At 42.4% G+C, this 15,000-nt stretch overlaps 1 protein-coding gene and 1 pseudogene across 6 annotated transcripts in view; one reads left to right on the top strand and one right to left on the bottom strand.

Moving 5' to 3' along the window:
• The first annotated feature begins 158 nt into the window (after positions 1–158).
• On the top strand, positions 159–1,529 carry LOC147020266 (uncharacterized; annotated as a pseudogene).
• A 1,815-nt stretch (positions 1,530–3,344) lies between these two features.
• The window catches only part of LOC147020267 (uncharacterized), a 162,424-nt gene continuing 150,768 nt past the window's right edge, over positions 3,345–15,000 (bottom strand). For all 6 annotated transcript variants that reach the window (XM_085895514.1, XM_085895513.1, XM_085895512.1 and 3 more), the window contains 2 exons: positions 13,696–14,653; positions 3,345–12,391 (listed from right to left, as the gene is read on the bottom strand). In XM_085895514.1, coding sequence (XP_085751640.1) covers positions 4,231–12,391; positions 13,696–14,653 — 9,119 coding nt within the window. In that variant the 3' untranslated portion in view covers positions 3,345–4,230. The remainder of the gene's footprint in view (positions 12,392–13,695; positions 14,654–15,000) is intronic.

The raw sequence follows: 15,000 nt of genomic DNA on the forward strand, positions 1-15,000 counted from the left end.
GGGATTTCCCATGACCATCATCTCAATGCAAACTGAGTGTTTTTGGGCCTCATCAACTTTTACCATCAATTTATTCAAAAAGCAGCCACAACACTGCAGCCCCTGAATGAGTTGGTCACAACCACTATAAGCACACTGAAGTGTTCTCATGGTTAGAGATGACCTTGTCAGCCTTCCACTCATTCAAAGACAAACTGGCCAACGCCTCACTCCTGATTCATCCGAAGCCAGAGGCACCAAGATGCCTGATGGTGGACGTGTCTGAGATCGTGGTGATTGCAGCCCTTCACAGGTTCATTGATGCTGACTGGCGTCCACTGGCCTTCTTCTCTAAAATGCAGAAACCAACAGAGCACAAGTACAGTGCCTTTGATCGGGAATTACTCGCCGTTTTCCTTGCAATCAAGCACTTCCGCCACTTTGTAGAGGCCAGATAATTAATTATCTGTCCTGACTGACCAAAAACCTTTAACTTTCGCTCTGTCTACCCATTCGGACTCTCACTCTCCTCACTCACTTCAACTCAGTTATATCTCACAATTCACCACCGACATCTAGCACATCAATGGAATCATGAACTCGGTGGCCAATACTCTCACGCATCGAGGTATTGGTGTTGTCTTTTACCAACACACTGGCCATCAATTTTCATGCACTTGCAGCAGTGCAACGGGAGGACACAGAACTCCACTGTTTCCAGTCTGCAACCAGTTTGCTTACATTTCACAAGGTACCACTCCCAGGGACAAACACTACCCTCGTGTGTGATCCATCGACGGGGCAATCACGCCCTTTCGTTCCTACGGCATTCCATCGTACAATCTTTGACACTTTTCACTCACTTGCGGACCCGGGTATTCGAGCAATCCAGCGAGTCATCACCATGTGCTACTTATGACTATGGATCAATATCAATGTGTGCCATTGAGCCAAGCAATGTCTTCAATGTCAACACTCCAAGATCCATTATCATACTGTCGCCCCGCTCGGTTGATTTTCAATACCAGTTAAGCTTTTTGACAGGGTTCATGTGGACCTTGTTGGTCCCCTACCACTTTCAAACGGGCACCACTATTTACTGACTTGTGTTGACCGCATCACTCATTGGCTGGAGGCTACACCGAGGGCTGACATCACCAAACACACCATTGCCAGGACCTTTGTCCACAACTGGATAGTACGTTTTTGTGTTCCATCAACCATCACTTTGGATTGTGGTGGCCAATTCGAATCGGCACCATTCCATGAGCTGACAACTCCTGGGTACCGACTGTGGACGAACCACCACTTACGGTGGAGCGTTTCCACCAACTCAAGTCTTCCCTGAAAGCACATGAAAACTCTACGCACTGGGCGGATGGCCGTATATATGATCCTGTGCTCTAAAAGACATCCTTGGATGCTCCACGGCAGATCTAGTGTATGGTGCACCTCTTCCTCTCCCAGGAGTATTCTTCTCAGCATCCGATGACACCTTGCTTGATGCCACCAACTTCGTTCTGCCATGCAGGGCCGCGCGGTGGCATTGACGCATCGCCTTTGTCACGCACGGTTTTTATTCCTCAATAATTTTCTATGTGCACTCATGTATTCATACGGCATGGTGCTGTCCAGAAACCCTTACAGCAACCATATTATGGACCTTACAAAGTTCTACAACACTCTGATGAGACCTTCCTACTTGATATTAATGGTGATCAGGATACAGTCTCCATAGATTGCTTGAAGCCAGCTTTTCTTGATGCAGCAGCAGAGCCAACCCTCCCACTGACCAACGGGTTGAGACCTACAACACCAATACCCTTGCCATCATATACAATTCACTCTGGGCATCATGTACACTTCCCAGCACGTTATTTATGAAAGTCCATTTTGCTTGTTGAGCATTTCTCTCTGCTGTGACTTTCTTTTTACCTCCACCACCGAAGATGGACAGAGGTTGTGTTTTCACTCCTATCTGTTTGTCTATGAACAGGATCTCTCAAAACGTTCTGGATGTATTCGGATGAAATTTGGTGGACAGGTTGGACGACAAGGACAAATCGATTCGATTATGGTGAAAGTCCGGATACGACAATTTTTAAGTGATTCTTCAATCCACGGGGTAACATCCACGATGAGATTTGTTACCTGCATAGTCCGTGAGCGTCAGCTGCGGCTGTATGGACATGTGGCTCGTTTTCCTGACGCTGATCCTGCTCACCAGATTCTCTCAGCGAGGGAGTCTCATGAGTGGAGGAGGCCAGTGGGCCGACCACGTGCCTCATGGTTGCAGCAGGTTGACCATCATCTCAAGGAGATGGGGATGGGCCTGGCATCTGCCTGGGGGATGGCCAGACGGAGGCCCCTGGAGTACCGGCGGAAAGTGGACGCAGCGACGCGCTGTTCTGGCACATGCTCCCATACCTGACCTGACCTTCAACATTGAGAGATGGGGCCAAAAATGACATGCATCACGATATTTCAAAGAGTTGTGGACGGATTAGGACAAAAGTTGGTGGATGAGTTGGTTCGGTGACAAGAACAAGCCGATTAGATTTTGGTTGAGGTCCGAATCCAGATCCAGCCCATCAATGGGGTACAAAATGTAGTGTTCAGCCTTGCAGAGGCATGTGCTCAGAGTGCCATTCTAGTTCCTCCTGTTTATTAATTTGCAATTGGTCACTGTCTGACACCCATACAATTTTTTATTATGGACCCTTAGCATCAAAAAACTACATATTTCGAACAAACAGTTTCAAATGGAGTACCTCTCCACCATTAGAGCATTTAAATTGCTCAGATCTGGCAATAGATGTGAATTGTTTCTCTCAGATTGCCAGCTCGTGACAGAAAACGCCATTTGCATTTTTGCCGTCTCCATCCCGACAAGGTTTAGAATCCTGCATTGTTGTGTTGATAATGTCCTGTACTGTTGTAGTGTCCTGTAATGGAATTAATGTAGTGTTGATATCGCACAGGCATGATGGGCCAAAAGGCCTCCTCCTGCGACAGTTTATTTAATAAGAGGAGAAAATGGTGAAATGTGCCGAGAAAAATTGGTGTTTATTATCAGAATACAGATATCTGTTTAAACTCCAAAACACATCTTTATCCGACATCTTTCAACTCAAACTATTCCTGCAATCATTCAGTGCAATAACAAAGCTTCTGGTGTTGTAACGAACAGACTCATCGGTGAGATATTTTATCTGACCACGATTACAAGCCATTCTTGTTCCTTTTGAGGATGATATGAATGGCAATGTCTTTCAGGAAGGAATTAAAACGTGTGAAGCCATGGATAACCAGTTTGATGTGGTGGGTGAATCAGGAGTTTAAAAGTGATAGTTCAACAAGGCAACTCCAACTTGAAATCATTTTATTTATGACATCTGTGCGTATGGATTGTGAGGTTATTGGATATAACATTCAACATAAGACGGAATGATTTTCTCTCCGATACCTAACTACCTCTTGCATACTTTAAACATAAATGTTATTCCTGCAATCTCAATGAACAAGGAAACGCAAGTTTGTAATGAAAACGTTTTACCCTGAATATATGAATGTCAAGAAAGTTTTTCACATGAGTAAAATGAAGATTAAATCCACACAGTAGTTTTCAAAATAATGTTTTCTGTCATGACAGTACATTCAGCAAACACTAAATTCACTCATTTAAAATCTGCCAAGTAGCTCACAGTGAGGAGGGGTCACGCGGTTGAGATCAAAACACCGATGCGTATTCATAAATGGGTATAACTCAACAAAAGCAAGCCAATAGTGATCTCCTAACGTGTGATACGAGTAATCATCTGCTACATTATATAAATATAATCTAACGCTAACTGTATACACATTAAAGATGCAATCTCAAACCAGGCTGGCATATTATTTCACATGTAAAAGTGCCGTATACACGCGAGTTAACAATCTCAGATATGACACTAATTCAGGTTATTAAAGCTAAGCAAAGCTGATATTTGTGACAAATATGGAGTGACAAAGTAGAGCAAACACAGCAAGTCAGCAAAAGGGCATCACGTCCCTAAAGGGCCTAACCACAGATTCTGTGAACCTGATTATCAAGGCCTGATTATTCAGCATCGTGACAAACAAATTCAAGGTTAAGAACGAGAAAATTAAAGTCCAACAAAGGACAATAAATAAATGAGGATAACTTTGTATGCAATATACAACTAAATAAATATATAATTCATAATTACAATTTACAAACAAGCACTTATTTTACACCAGTTTTGTCATGAGAGGAACTTTAACCTGTGGGGTTTTGTTACGCCAATTTGCAGCCGTTATGCAGTGTAACTCCGATGATGATGATGATAATGATGCGGACTCGGTTGCATTTGCTAGAGCATTTGTCTGAATGCGCCTTGTGCTTACATGGGGACTCAGGCTACGAGACCTGCGATATCTCCTTACTTCGACTGCACCCGCTTTATTTGAATGTAGTGATCTTGGAGAGCTACGTCGCACCTCCACCAGTCCTTCTTCATCTAGTGAACGAAGTAATGCATCCGTTTGCCCCAAGCCATAATTTAACTTGGCTTCAGAGAGTTCTATGCTGAGGCTTGGCTTGCATAAGGCTAAAGACAACAGTGCAGGCCCGAGTCTGGTATCTTTGCTTGGTGGGATGTTGATTTTGCCACCATGCTGAGTCTCATTTTGATGGGAGTGCAGGTCCTGCTGACGTGAGGTCCAAAATGCATGAGGGCTGGACTTCTTGGAGCACTCACTACGAGCACTATAATGAGCATCATTATTGGCATGACTGCAGGGTATTTCTGAACTCTTATGAAAGTTGGGTGTAGTTTTCCAGGATATACCACAGCCGCAGTGCACCACACTAAGAGGACAACCGCCCTGTCGTGCTACAGGTAAGAAATGCTTCTCATTGACAAGTGGAGTTGGCTTTATTGGAATGCAGCAATCATTCAAGTTCTCATCCTGACTCTCTGAAGAATCTTTAACAAGAAATTCTATCGCTTTGTCAGAGTTGACACCTAATGCAAAAGACTGCACTTCAGTCCAACCACCAAATATACTTTCCTGCGCATGATTAGCTACAAAGCAAGTGGCTTCCTTATGGAAGAGTTTACAAGGGGGCTCAATGCTGTGATGCATCTCAGATGGTGTTCCATTAGACCAAATGGATTGGGAGTGATTTTTGTGAAACATCACTCCAAGATCACTTCGACAATTTTTGAGAAACCAATGTAAATTTAACGGCATCTCTTCTGGCAAATCAATATTCTGAAAATGACAATGTTTCTTTAGCTGGGGATGCCAAGGGATGTCAGCTGAACTGTGTCTACTTATTTGATCCATCAATATACAATCGACGAGCATAGTGCATTTGAAACCTTTGATGTAAGATGAAACATGTTGGTCACAGTCAGAAAAATACAATTCCATTTTTCTCAAAGGAAGTGATGGTGTACTTTGTAACCTCAAATTAGCTCCACAATCAAAACATCGTGATTGGAAAAGAGTTGGAAATTCTTTCCATAATCCTGTGTGAGGAGCAATGCAGGTATTGCAAATCTGAGCTGTGACAGCGTCCTGTATTCCACATTCGGAGTCTGTTCCTCCACTGGAACTTCGTGAAGAGTGCGGTAGATACAAAGAAGCTCCCACCATCAATTTCTGCTTGGTCAACATTGCAATACTTTCAGACATTCTTGGAAGGTGTTGAAGATAATCTCCAAACGTCCCACAAGTCAAATCACTTTGAACATTTACACAAGGGGACGTTGAAAGCTTGCTTTGGAACTCGTGTTCTGATTTATGCTCTTGTGTGTAACTCGACTCCATGTTAAAAGATTCTCCCTCTAATTTTTCACCTTTCATTTCCACTGCTGTTGCGTTTTTACAATTGGTCTGGATTTTCAAACCGGTGGTGCACACCTTTGAATCAGGAACTTTCAATGTGCATGAAGACAAGTTACAGTCGACGGTAGAAGCTCCAAAGTTCTGCACAGGATGGCACAAATTACTTTGAGGATGGGTGGCATTCTCAAGGATTTCCATTGCGTTAATCATTTGAGAAGCATCTTGAGGCAGATTCTGCAAGCTCAATAAGTGCTGCTGTGAAAAGTGTGACTGCCAGGATGCAGGGGAGAAAAAAGATTCCTTTTGAGAGGATATAGAAAGGCCACAACTCTCTTTCAATTCACAAGACTGCAGTCCTCTCTTACATGCACCTTCAACGTTGGAGGAAGTTGTGCTTCTCAAAGTGATTGCAACTTGGCAAGGTAAGTTGTGCTCAATCTTCTCACAACCCTCAAGCCTGTTGGCTAAACAACCTGTAGCAGAAATTTGTCCAACATCTTCAGTTATATCATTGGATGCCAAGGTGTGTATAAAACCACAATCATGGGAGTCTTTTATGGGTTGTCTTTCAGTAGTCTCTCGAAATGGTGAAAAACTGAGAATCCCCATTTCTTCTACATTTTGGGTTGTCATAAAGACAGGTTTACTGGAAGAATTAACACACAATTGTGAACATAATGGTACACCAGAGCAATTCAAGCCATTATCATTACAAGTTGGACAACTTGTAGATCCTTGTTTTAGATGGTGTGGATTTCCTCCACTGCTGATGTAAGATATGGCAATGTTACATGGTTGGATGGAACCACAGCTTTCAGAAGGCTTATTACTGATAGTGTGAAATGTATCATTTTGGCAATAGGCCAATGGAGCACTCATCCCTCCACATTCCTCGAAGACACTGACGACTTGGTTGTTGTGTTTATGACAACTTTCTAGAGTCACTGTGTTGCTAATCAAGTTACTAATTGCTTGTGCCAAAGTTTTATCATTTGTTCTTCTGTTACTTGCACACGTGTGCTTAATGAAGTCCCTATTACACTCAAACAATCCTTTCGTTGTGTCTGCAGCTTCATCACATGAACTTTTGCAATCTAAGCAATGGTCATCAGCATCAATAGCTCTTGAAAATGACATTACAACATTTCCATCAGCCTGACAGTTTGTGCATCCTGGCAGGTTGCTTGCTGTTAATGTCTGCTTGTTTGTTTCTTTCGCAATTCTGAAGCTCATGTCACTGTCATCACATGTTGCAGATGACATCGTTGTATATTCACATTCACCTGATGCTGGCACCTTTTTCTGGTCTTCAACATAACCAAACGATGTCTGTTTGATGCTGTCCATGCCAATATAAACTTCAAATGAAGCATCTGCTTGCGAAACAGGAGTTTTTAACCTCTGAGTGCATACACAATTGATTTGTTCCTCGGGAATTCCACTGCTTTGCTTTTCCATGATTTGCCTTACATTTGTCACCGAAACTTCCAAATTTGCATTCTCCGAGGCAGTTATTTTGGAAAACAGTGTTTTGGAAGCATTCATTGCTTCTACTTTCAGTCCAGTGATTATTTGTTTTTCACCATGACCATTTTGTGAATCATAGCAAGCCAGGGCATCAATATCACTATTTTCCATTGAGAGATATTCATTGCAAACATCTCTGATGCAGCCATTTTCGACCACCAAAGCTATCTGGTTTTCAAGCACAGATTTCCCATTCACAGTGACCTCTGCCTCCGAGTGATTTTTTGTGACGGTTTCCATGTCACTGGAAATCCATCGCCTCTGGCATGGGGTCACTAAAGTCTCTTGGTCTGGTGATTTGGTCTCGTCTACGTTTGCACTCGCGGGCACACATGAAAGGTCCACCAAAACCTCTGGTGAGACGACATGTTGGAGAGTTGCTGAGATAATCTCATTGGTAATTGCCCAATGATTAGTGTTTGCCAAAATGATATTTTGATCAGCCTTCGCATCAGGAAGTGAACTCTTGGATTTCACAAGCCATGGTTGTTCTTGGAATGGCCCAGTGGCATCAGTCTTCATCACATCATCCTCATTTTCTCGTTTATTTATTCCAGTATATTCTTTTCCCTCATTATGTCTTTTTGGATTTGAGGGCAGAGAAGCATGTTCAAGACACTCGTGGGGTCCAAACGAGGTGGACGCTTGGCGGGGAACACAAACACTTGACACAGAATCATTCCCATTTTGCACTACCATCTCATTCGTTGCAATACCATCATAGTTTTGGACATTTTGCTGTTGTTTAATGTTAGTTCTCCCTTCCTTTGGCAAAATTAACCAAGCAGTTTCCTGTGGAATAATCATTTCCTGCTCAGAAGTGGAGTCATAACAGAAGGCAGAGGTAAAATCAACTCCGGAATTCTCCGTAAAATATGTACTTGGCAAATTGGGCTCGGTGTGTTTTTTTGTTGCAAGAAGCCGTCGTCGAGACCATTCTGTAGAAGTTAAGTGTGTATCATCAATGTCTGCATTTTTCTCTTCCTGGACTGCATTGAAGTGATCTCCACCGGAGTCTTCCTCATTCAGCAGTCGTGTTATTTTAATCTGAGGAGTTAATAGAGTAAGCGAAGCAGAATCTATTGTTCCGCTGTGCATATTTTGGTGATGTTTGGCTTCCACATCAGCAACGTTTCTAACATGATCAATGTCACCGCTTTGACCACAATGGGATTGTTGCAAGATTTTTTCATCGATTCTTGAATATGATGCATCATTGCAGGAAGACTGCAAGTGGTCCACATAAGCTTCTTTTTGGGAAATAAGACTGCCAGATGTCTCAGTTTTTGCAAAACTTGTGTCTGTAAAAAACAATTTTTTTACATTTGCACTTTCTGTCAATTCACCGCACTGTCCTGTGCATGATATTTCTTTCATGTTTGAGGCGTTTAAGAGACATTTGTTAGAACCAAGTTGACGGTTGACCAAAGACTGAATTTCTTCCTTTTTTATAATTAGGTTCTTTCCAAGTCCCAGGGTATTGATCTCTTGTTCTGTGTGGTTCTCCACTTCTGAGTCTGCACTCGAACAGGTTTCACAGTCCCTTTCCAATCTGCCACAATCGATCAAGTAAGTTTCAAGGTGTGGTTCGATTCCACCACACCTATTCTTATTGCTCGGCATAACAGAAGTGCAGGACTTTGCACCTGTATGATAGTCCAATTGGTTGTGAGGATTTTGCAGAGTTTCACAAGGATGAAAAGATTCATCATCGTTTTTTGCCTTAAGCAATTCCAATGTGTTTTGTGACCTTTGACCTTCACTGTCCTGCAGCATTTGTTCATGTGATATTTGACAGCTTGCCATTTCACGACTTCTCCCATTTTCTGCATCACCTAAAGCAATTTGTGCAGCCCGTGCCTGAGAAAACTTTATGACATTTCTCGTCATATCACATGAAATGCAGACATTGGATTCAATTTCATGTGGGTGTTGTTCTTGTTTCCGTAAATCTTCAGCAGAACGAAGAACATCCAAAAGAGATTTTGAGGTTTCCTGTTTAAGTGTGCACTCTTGTGCCGTATTTGTTGCACGGCAGTTAGTTTTACCACTAGTACAATCTGGCATGTGATTGGCTTTTAAAGCTTCCAAATTATCCAATGAGTGTGGATATTTTTCACCAACGAAACCACCTTCATCACTTCTTGAAAGAAGTTTTAGATTAACATTAGGGATGTCCAGCAATGGTAGAATACTTTCCTTATTGGAGCGATTTAGCAACGGATGAACGATATAACACTGTGACAAAATGTCAGCACGCGCACAGTTTTCTTGACACATATTTGTTTTTGGCCTAAAGTGCTGTGTCCTGACAGACGCATCACTGCAGAGTATAAAAGTATGATGAGCATCAAGCTCCACTTCATCTTCATTGCTCAAGAATCCACAGTTCACCAGCTGCTCGCAGGTTTCTTTTGGCTTTGCTATTTCAGACTCGTTAGAATTTCCGGCAAGAAAATCATTTGATGCTTTTGGAGACAAATTTGATGTCTCCACATCGAGGCAATCCATCATCAAAGATGGGAGATTTGGAGTTTTTGCACCGGTTGTTAATTGCTGGTATTTTTCCTTAGAAATGCTTTCATGATCAGTTTTACCCCTTCTGCTAATAAAAACATCAGAATTCAGGCCTTTCACTGAAACCTTGCTGAGGAATGGGGTGGAATTGTCTGCACTTCCCAATTTACAATCAATATCTTCCTCTGCAGATTCAAAGCTGCATCGATCCTCATCATGACCCAAAGATTCAGAATTTACATCATTTGACAAATACTCTAAAAAATGGTGTTCTGCTGATTGAAATGAAAGAGTTTCGTTTTGTTGCTTCTCATTGTATTGGTCAGCATCGATTTTGAGGCATTCTCCTCTGTGCAGTTTACAGCTCGACCTCGTATTACAGGTTGCGCAGGGTTCATCAATGAACACCGTTTCTGCAGGACAAATAGTCCTTTTGATACAATGTCGAGGAAAATAAATGTCTGGGTGGGTGCACAATCTAACAATGTGGTTTTCCAAGCTTCTTTGACTATCAGGTTCAGCACAACTGTTCACACTTGAAGTTTCTGAACTGTCTGCAACTTCCAGCAGTGTTTCAGAAGATGAATATCCACTATCCTTACTCGCATAGTCCACCCAATGCGTCTGACACAGTTTGTGCTCATTTTCACCATTCTTTGAATCCAGTTTTTCATCCTGCCAAGTAAAAATTCCTTTGCTGTTTTCTTCAGTGGTAAAGCTATTTGCAGCCTTCTCATTCCACATTACTGGATGGATCTGCGTAGGCAGACTGTGACCTTCCTCAGCAGGTACACACAAAAGTGCTTTTTCTTGACTTAACAAGCATATATTTTTGGTTTCATCTGCGTGATGACAGAGCTTGCATTGAGGGTGAAAGCTACGGTCTGGCTCGACGGAAGCTGTGATGTTACATTGCACACCGTTCGAAGCTTGGTCAAGTTTTTGCTGCCAATTCTGGAATTTCTTGTGAAATTTACAACTGCTTTTGTTGATGCAGCAAGAGGTGCATTGTGCACTTTCAGCAAGTGATGAGAGAGAAGCTAGAGAAGAATGGAAGGCTTTCTGAGAAGAAACGTTCTTGGAATTCATTACTTTGGGTACAGCAGGAGCCACACGGTCATAACCATCAGTTCCACAAGATAACACTTCATCTTGACATTCTTTACCTCTGGAGATGCTATTAAAGGTAAAAGCATTTTCTGTCGACAAAGTGCTGTTTGTCCAATGAAACTCAACGGGAACGTCCTCCTTCTGATCAAAGATAGATTCCCAAGGAGAGAATTCAAAGTTTGCACATTTCCAGGTGCCGTTTAACAGACTAGGCAGCGATAATGATCTTTGCTTTGGTATGCTGCCAATGTCATCATATTCTTTGTCCGATTCCATCAGAGAATCGTCTGACATGTCATCACTTAACTTCTCAATGCACATGGTATCGTCAAGCATGTTCCTGCACTTTAAAATCAATGAATCAACAGAAAACTGATCATCATTGGAAGAGGCATCACTCGTGTCAACGCTATCCTGAGCATCCAAACCTGATGTGTAGCAATTCATGTTGCAAATATCGGCAGGGAAGTTGCAACACCGCTGTGAGAGTTTCCCTGCCATCGCGCAAGGCTGAGGTGAGTATTCTACTGGAATAAAGCCTTGCCCCTGCACAGGTGTATCCTGCGCACACCAGGACCCTGCAGGATCAGTTTCTTTGTCAACAGATATAGAGTGGTAGTTCAGGTTGCTTTGTTCCAAGGGATTTTCTACAAAATGCTCTCCAACAAGTTCTGCATTCATCCCTCCACTTGCACAGAAGGTTGGCTTTTGAGGCACATCAGGATCTTGCTGGCTCCAATGGCAGTGGTCCCTTGGCTCCAGTTCAAAAGTAGTCATTTTTAAAACATCTGAACATAATGTATTGTTCAGCAGATGCTCATTTTGAAAGTCATCATTTGAATTTTTGTGTAGGTTTTCAACTACAAATGGCTGCCTGTAGCTAAAATCAGCAACAGTGGTAGTGGGCAAGGAGGGATCTCTATCGACCACAGCAAGTTCAACATTCGTTTTAACATCACAACCATTTCTATCCTCATCGTTGCACCATGAATGTGTTGCCATTTGATTCCTTGAGCTTGGAAAGTGTAGGGGTTTCAGTGGCATCTGAATACATTTTTCTTTTCTCTTCACAGGTTTCATTTTTGGATTGATAGATGGGATTAGTGGGGCTTTGCATTTTCGTTTTGTGGGGTGGTTCACTTTGCTGTCAAACCTTTGCTGTGCATCACAACTTTGAAGCTGCTTATATTCCTTTGTCAGAACCCGCTCTCCACCCAAATGCATTAACTCGCTCTGATGATTAATCACGTCACATTCACGAGAAGTCGTTGGACTCTTCATATTCTTAACATAGGCAGACGATACTGTGAGCAGACAATCTTCTGAACATGTTCTTCTCATCATTCTGCCATTTGGTTTCATTGGAGATGCAAATGGATGGCTGGGTTTTTCATTTAACCACCTGAGAGCATGGAGGAAGGAGGAGACATTACATTTTGTTTGCACCTAGAGGAGTGTGCCACAAATATCAGGAAGCACAGTTTTAACAATGATATTTCAGTTCAAAATTACATACAGTGGCCTGTTCATTTTGAAAAAAAAAATTGGCTTTGGAGCCAAGTCAGTCAACAACAGGCATTCTGGTTCATATCAATGGATGAGCTAAGCATGCAGAGTTGTGGTCTCACCTTCATGTTATTGAATTACCAGCACAACCCACATGCCAGTACTGTGCAAAAGCATGTTGTCCATTGTGCAATTAAATTTAACAATTTGAGTGCGACAAGGCCAACTCCAATCTTAACTAGGTCACTCAGTAGAGCACATTCCTCTGCCACGCAATGCCTGATCCACGAGAACATATCGGGCCCAATACATTTTTCAAATATCATTCTAAATATTGTTTTTAGCCCTATCTCTCAATGGTAAAGAATCACTTTATATCATTTTTGGCCCCATCTCTCAATGGTGAAGAATCACTTAAATTCTCATAGCCGGATCCGGATCTTCACAAAAATCTCATCAGTTCGTCCTTGTCAAACACCCAACCCTGTCCATAAAATTTCATCCGGATCCGTCCACAACTTTTTGAGATATCCTGCACACAGACAAACAAACAGACACAAAAAGAAAGGGGTGAAAACATAACCTCCCACTCCAACTGATATGTTTTGGATCCCACTGATAGGCCGGATCTGGATTTTGACCTGAACCAAAATCTAATCGGACTTGAACATCCAGATCTTCATCAAAATCGAATCAATTAGTCCTTGTCACATTCCAAAAGCAGTCCACCAAGTTTCATTCAAATCTCTCCATAACTTTTTGAGATATTGTGCAATATATCATTTTTGGCCATATCTCTCAATGGTTAAGAATCACTTAAAAATTCTCATATTCAGATCCAGATCTTCACCTAAATCTAATCAATTCATCCACCAAAATGCACACCCAACCTGTCCACCAAATTTCGTCCACAACTTTGAGATACCCTGCTCACAGACAGACAGACAGGGGTGAAAACATAACTAACCTCGGGCCACCTTCAGTGGCAGAAGTAATGATAAGCACAGAATAGGTAAATGAATGATACAAGAGCAGCTTGGAATCCCACTGCCATCGTTATACTCCAAATGACATGACATCTTTCAACACACCATCATCACTGGGTAAAAATTGCAGAATGGATTCCTAAACCATCACAGGTGAACTATCAGCCCAAAGACTGCATTGGTTAAAGAAATGAAGGTTTGATAATTAAATTACCTTTGTGGAATGTTGTATTTAGCATCCAGTGCCTGCCCCTGAAAAGCATTGTGTATGTGCTTCAAATTAGTAGCACAAGACCATGACGGCTTAGTCGGGCCTTCTGCAAAAACAGCCTCGGCTGGTACTCCCATTCCAGGTTGCAGTGCTGCCTTGGCTGGATCTTTTGTCAGACTTCGTGGCATGGAAGCCATGACTGTGTTTACCACGTGATGTGGTGTCAGCTCAGCTGTGGGTGAATCTTCCACTTGGTTTGGTGTCTTTTCTAACCTAGGCATAACCTTCACAAAGTCATCCTGTCGCTTCAACACTGGCAGCAATGATGTGCTTAGCTTTTCAACTCTACTTTGGCAGCCATTTGGACAACTATCATCATCGCTTTCCAGAATTTTACAACGGCTTCCCTCCAAATCTACACCTTTGGTGTACTTGGCGTTTAGATCTGCTTGACTGGCAATGTAACCACCCTCACCCTGGACACTCACACTGTCCTGTGAAGCATTAAGATTGTCAATGGCCCGAATCACCTGCTTTGGGCTCTTTGTACTTGAACTAGAATCGAGTTGATCCCCAAACTTCCCTTCTCTCATTGTCCTGGCTTTTGTGACACCACCATTGCAATGCCTCAAGTGTTTGACGTGTGCTTCTCCAATGTGCTCACACATCCCAGAATAAATGTTACTTCCAGATCCTGAAAGGGCAGAAATCAAAGGGGATGCTTTGTTCATAACTTTGTGTACAGTTGAGCAGACTTCATCAGCAGCCTTTGGGTCTGATATATAGCTTGAACAATCAACCCTGGAGAAAACTGAGATTTCACCAAGGTCTCCGTTAACGCCAGTCTGAACTGCTGCTTCTGCACAGGGCTGGGTGATGTTCACCTGAACACCAGTCTCATGACATTCACATGCTTCTGGAAGAACCATACCTTTCTCTTCCTCCAAATTCATCTGTTCATCTGCGGCCAAAAGGATAATGTTGGTACAGTGTCATGGATGGGATTGAGAACAGGAATAGCAAATCGTGCATCACACTGGGTGCTTACTTAAAGCTTAATGTTCTAATTTAGTGATAACAATAGACTTGCATAAAGAAAACATAACATGCAAAAGTATTTCACTCATTTTTGTGGTGATCGACATTTGCAAAAATGACAAGTTTTGACTCCCCATCCCCCTCAGCTAACCACTTCCTGGTCCTGGTCCCATTCTTACAATATGTAGATGGCCCGTTTGTCACATTGCTGATCACATTTTTTTTCTTATGTCGGAGCTTGTACATCAATCACATGCAGGATCAACACAT

Source organism: Eptatretus burgeri, chromosome 9, assembly GCF_056783735.1.
Source record: "Eptatretus burgeri isolate ZD-2024b chromosome 9, Ebu_testis_v1, whole genome shotgun sequence".
Lineage (NCBI taxonomy): Eukaryota > Metazoa > Chordata > Myxini > Myxiniformes > Myxinidae > Eptatretus > Eptatretus burgeri.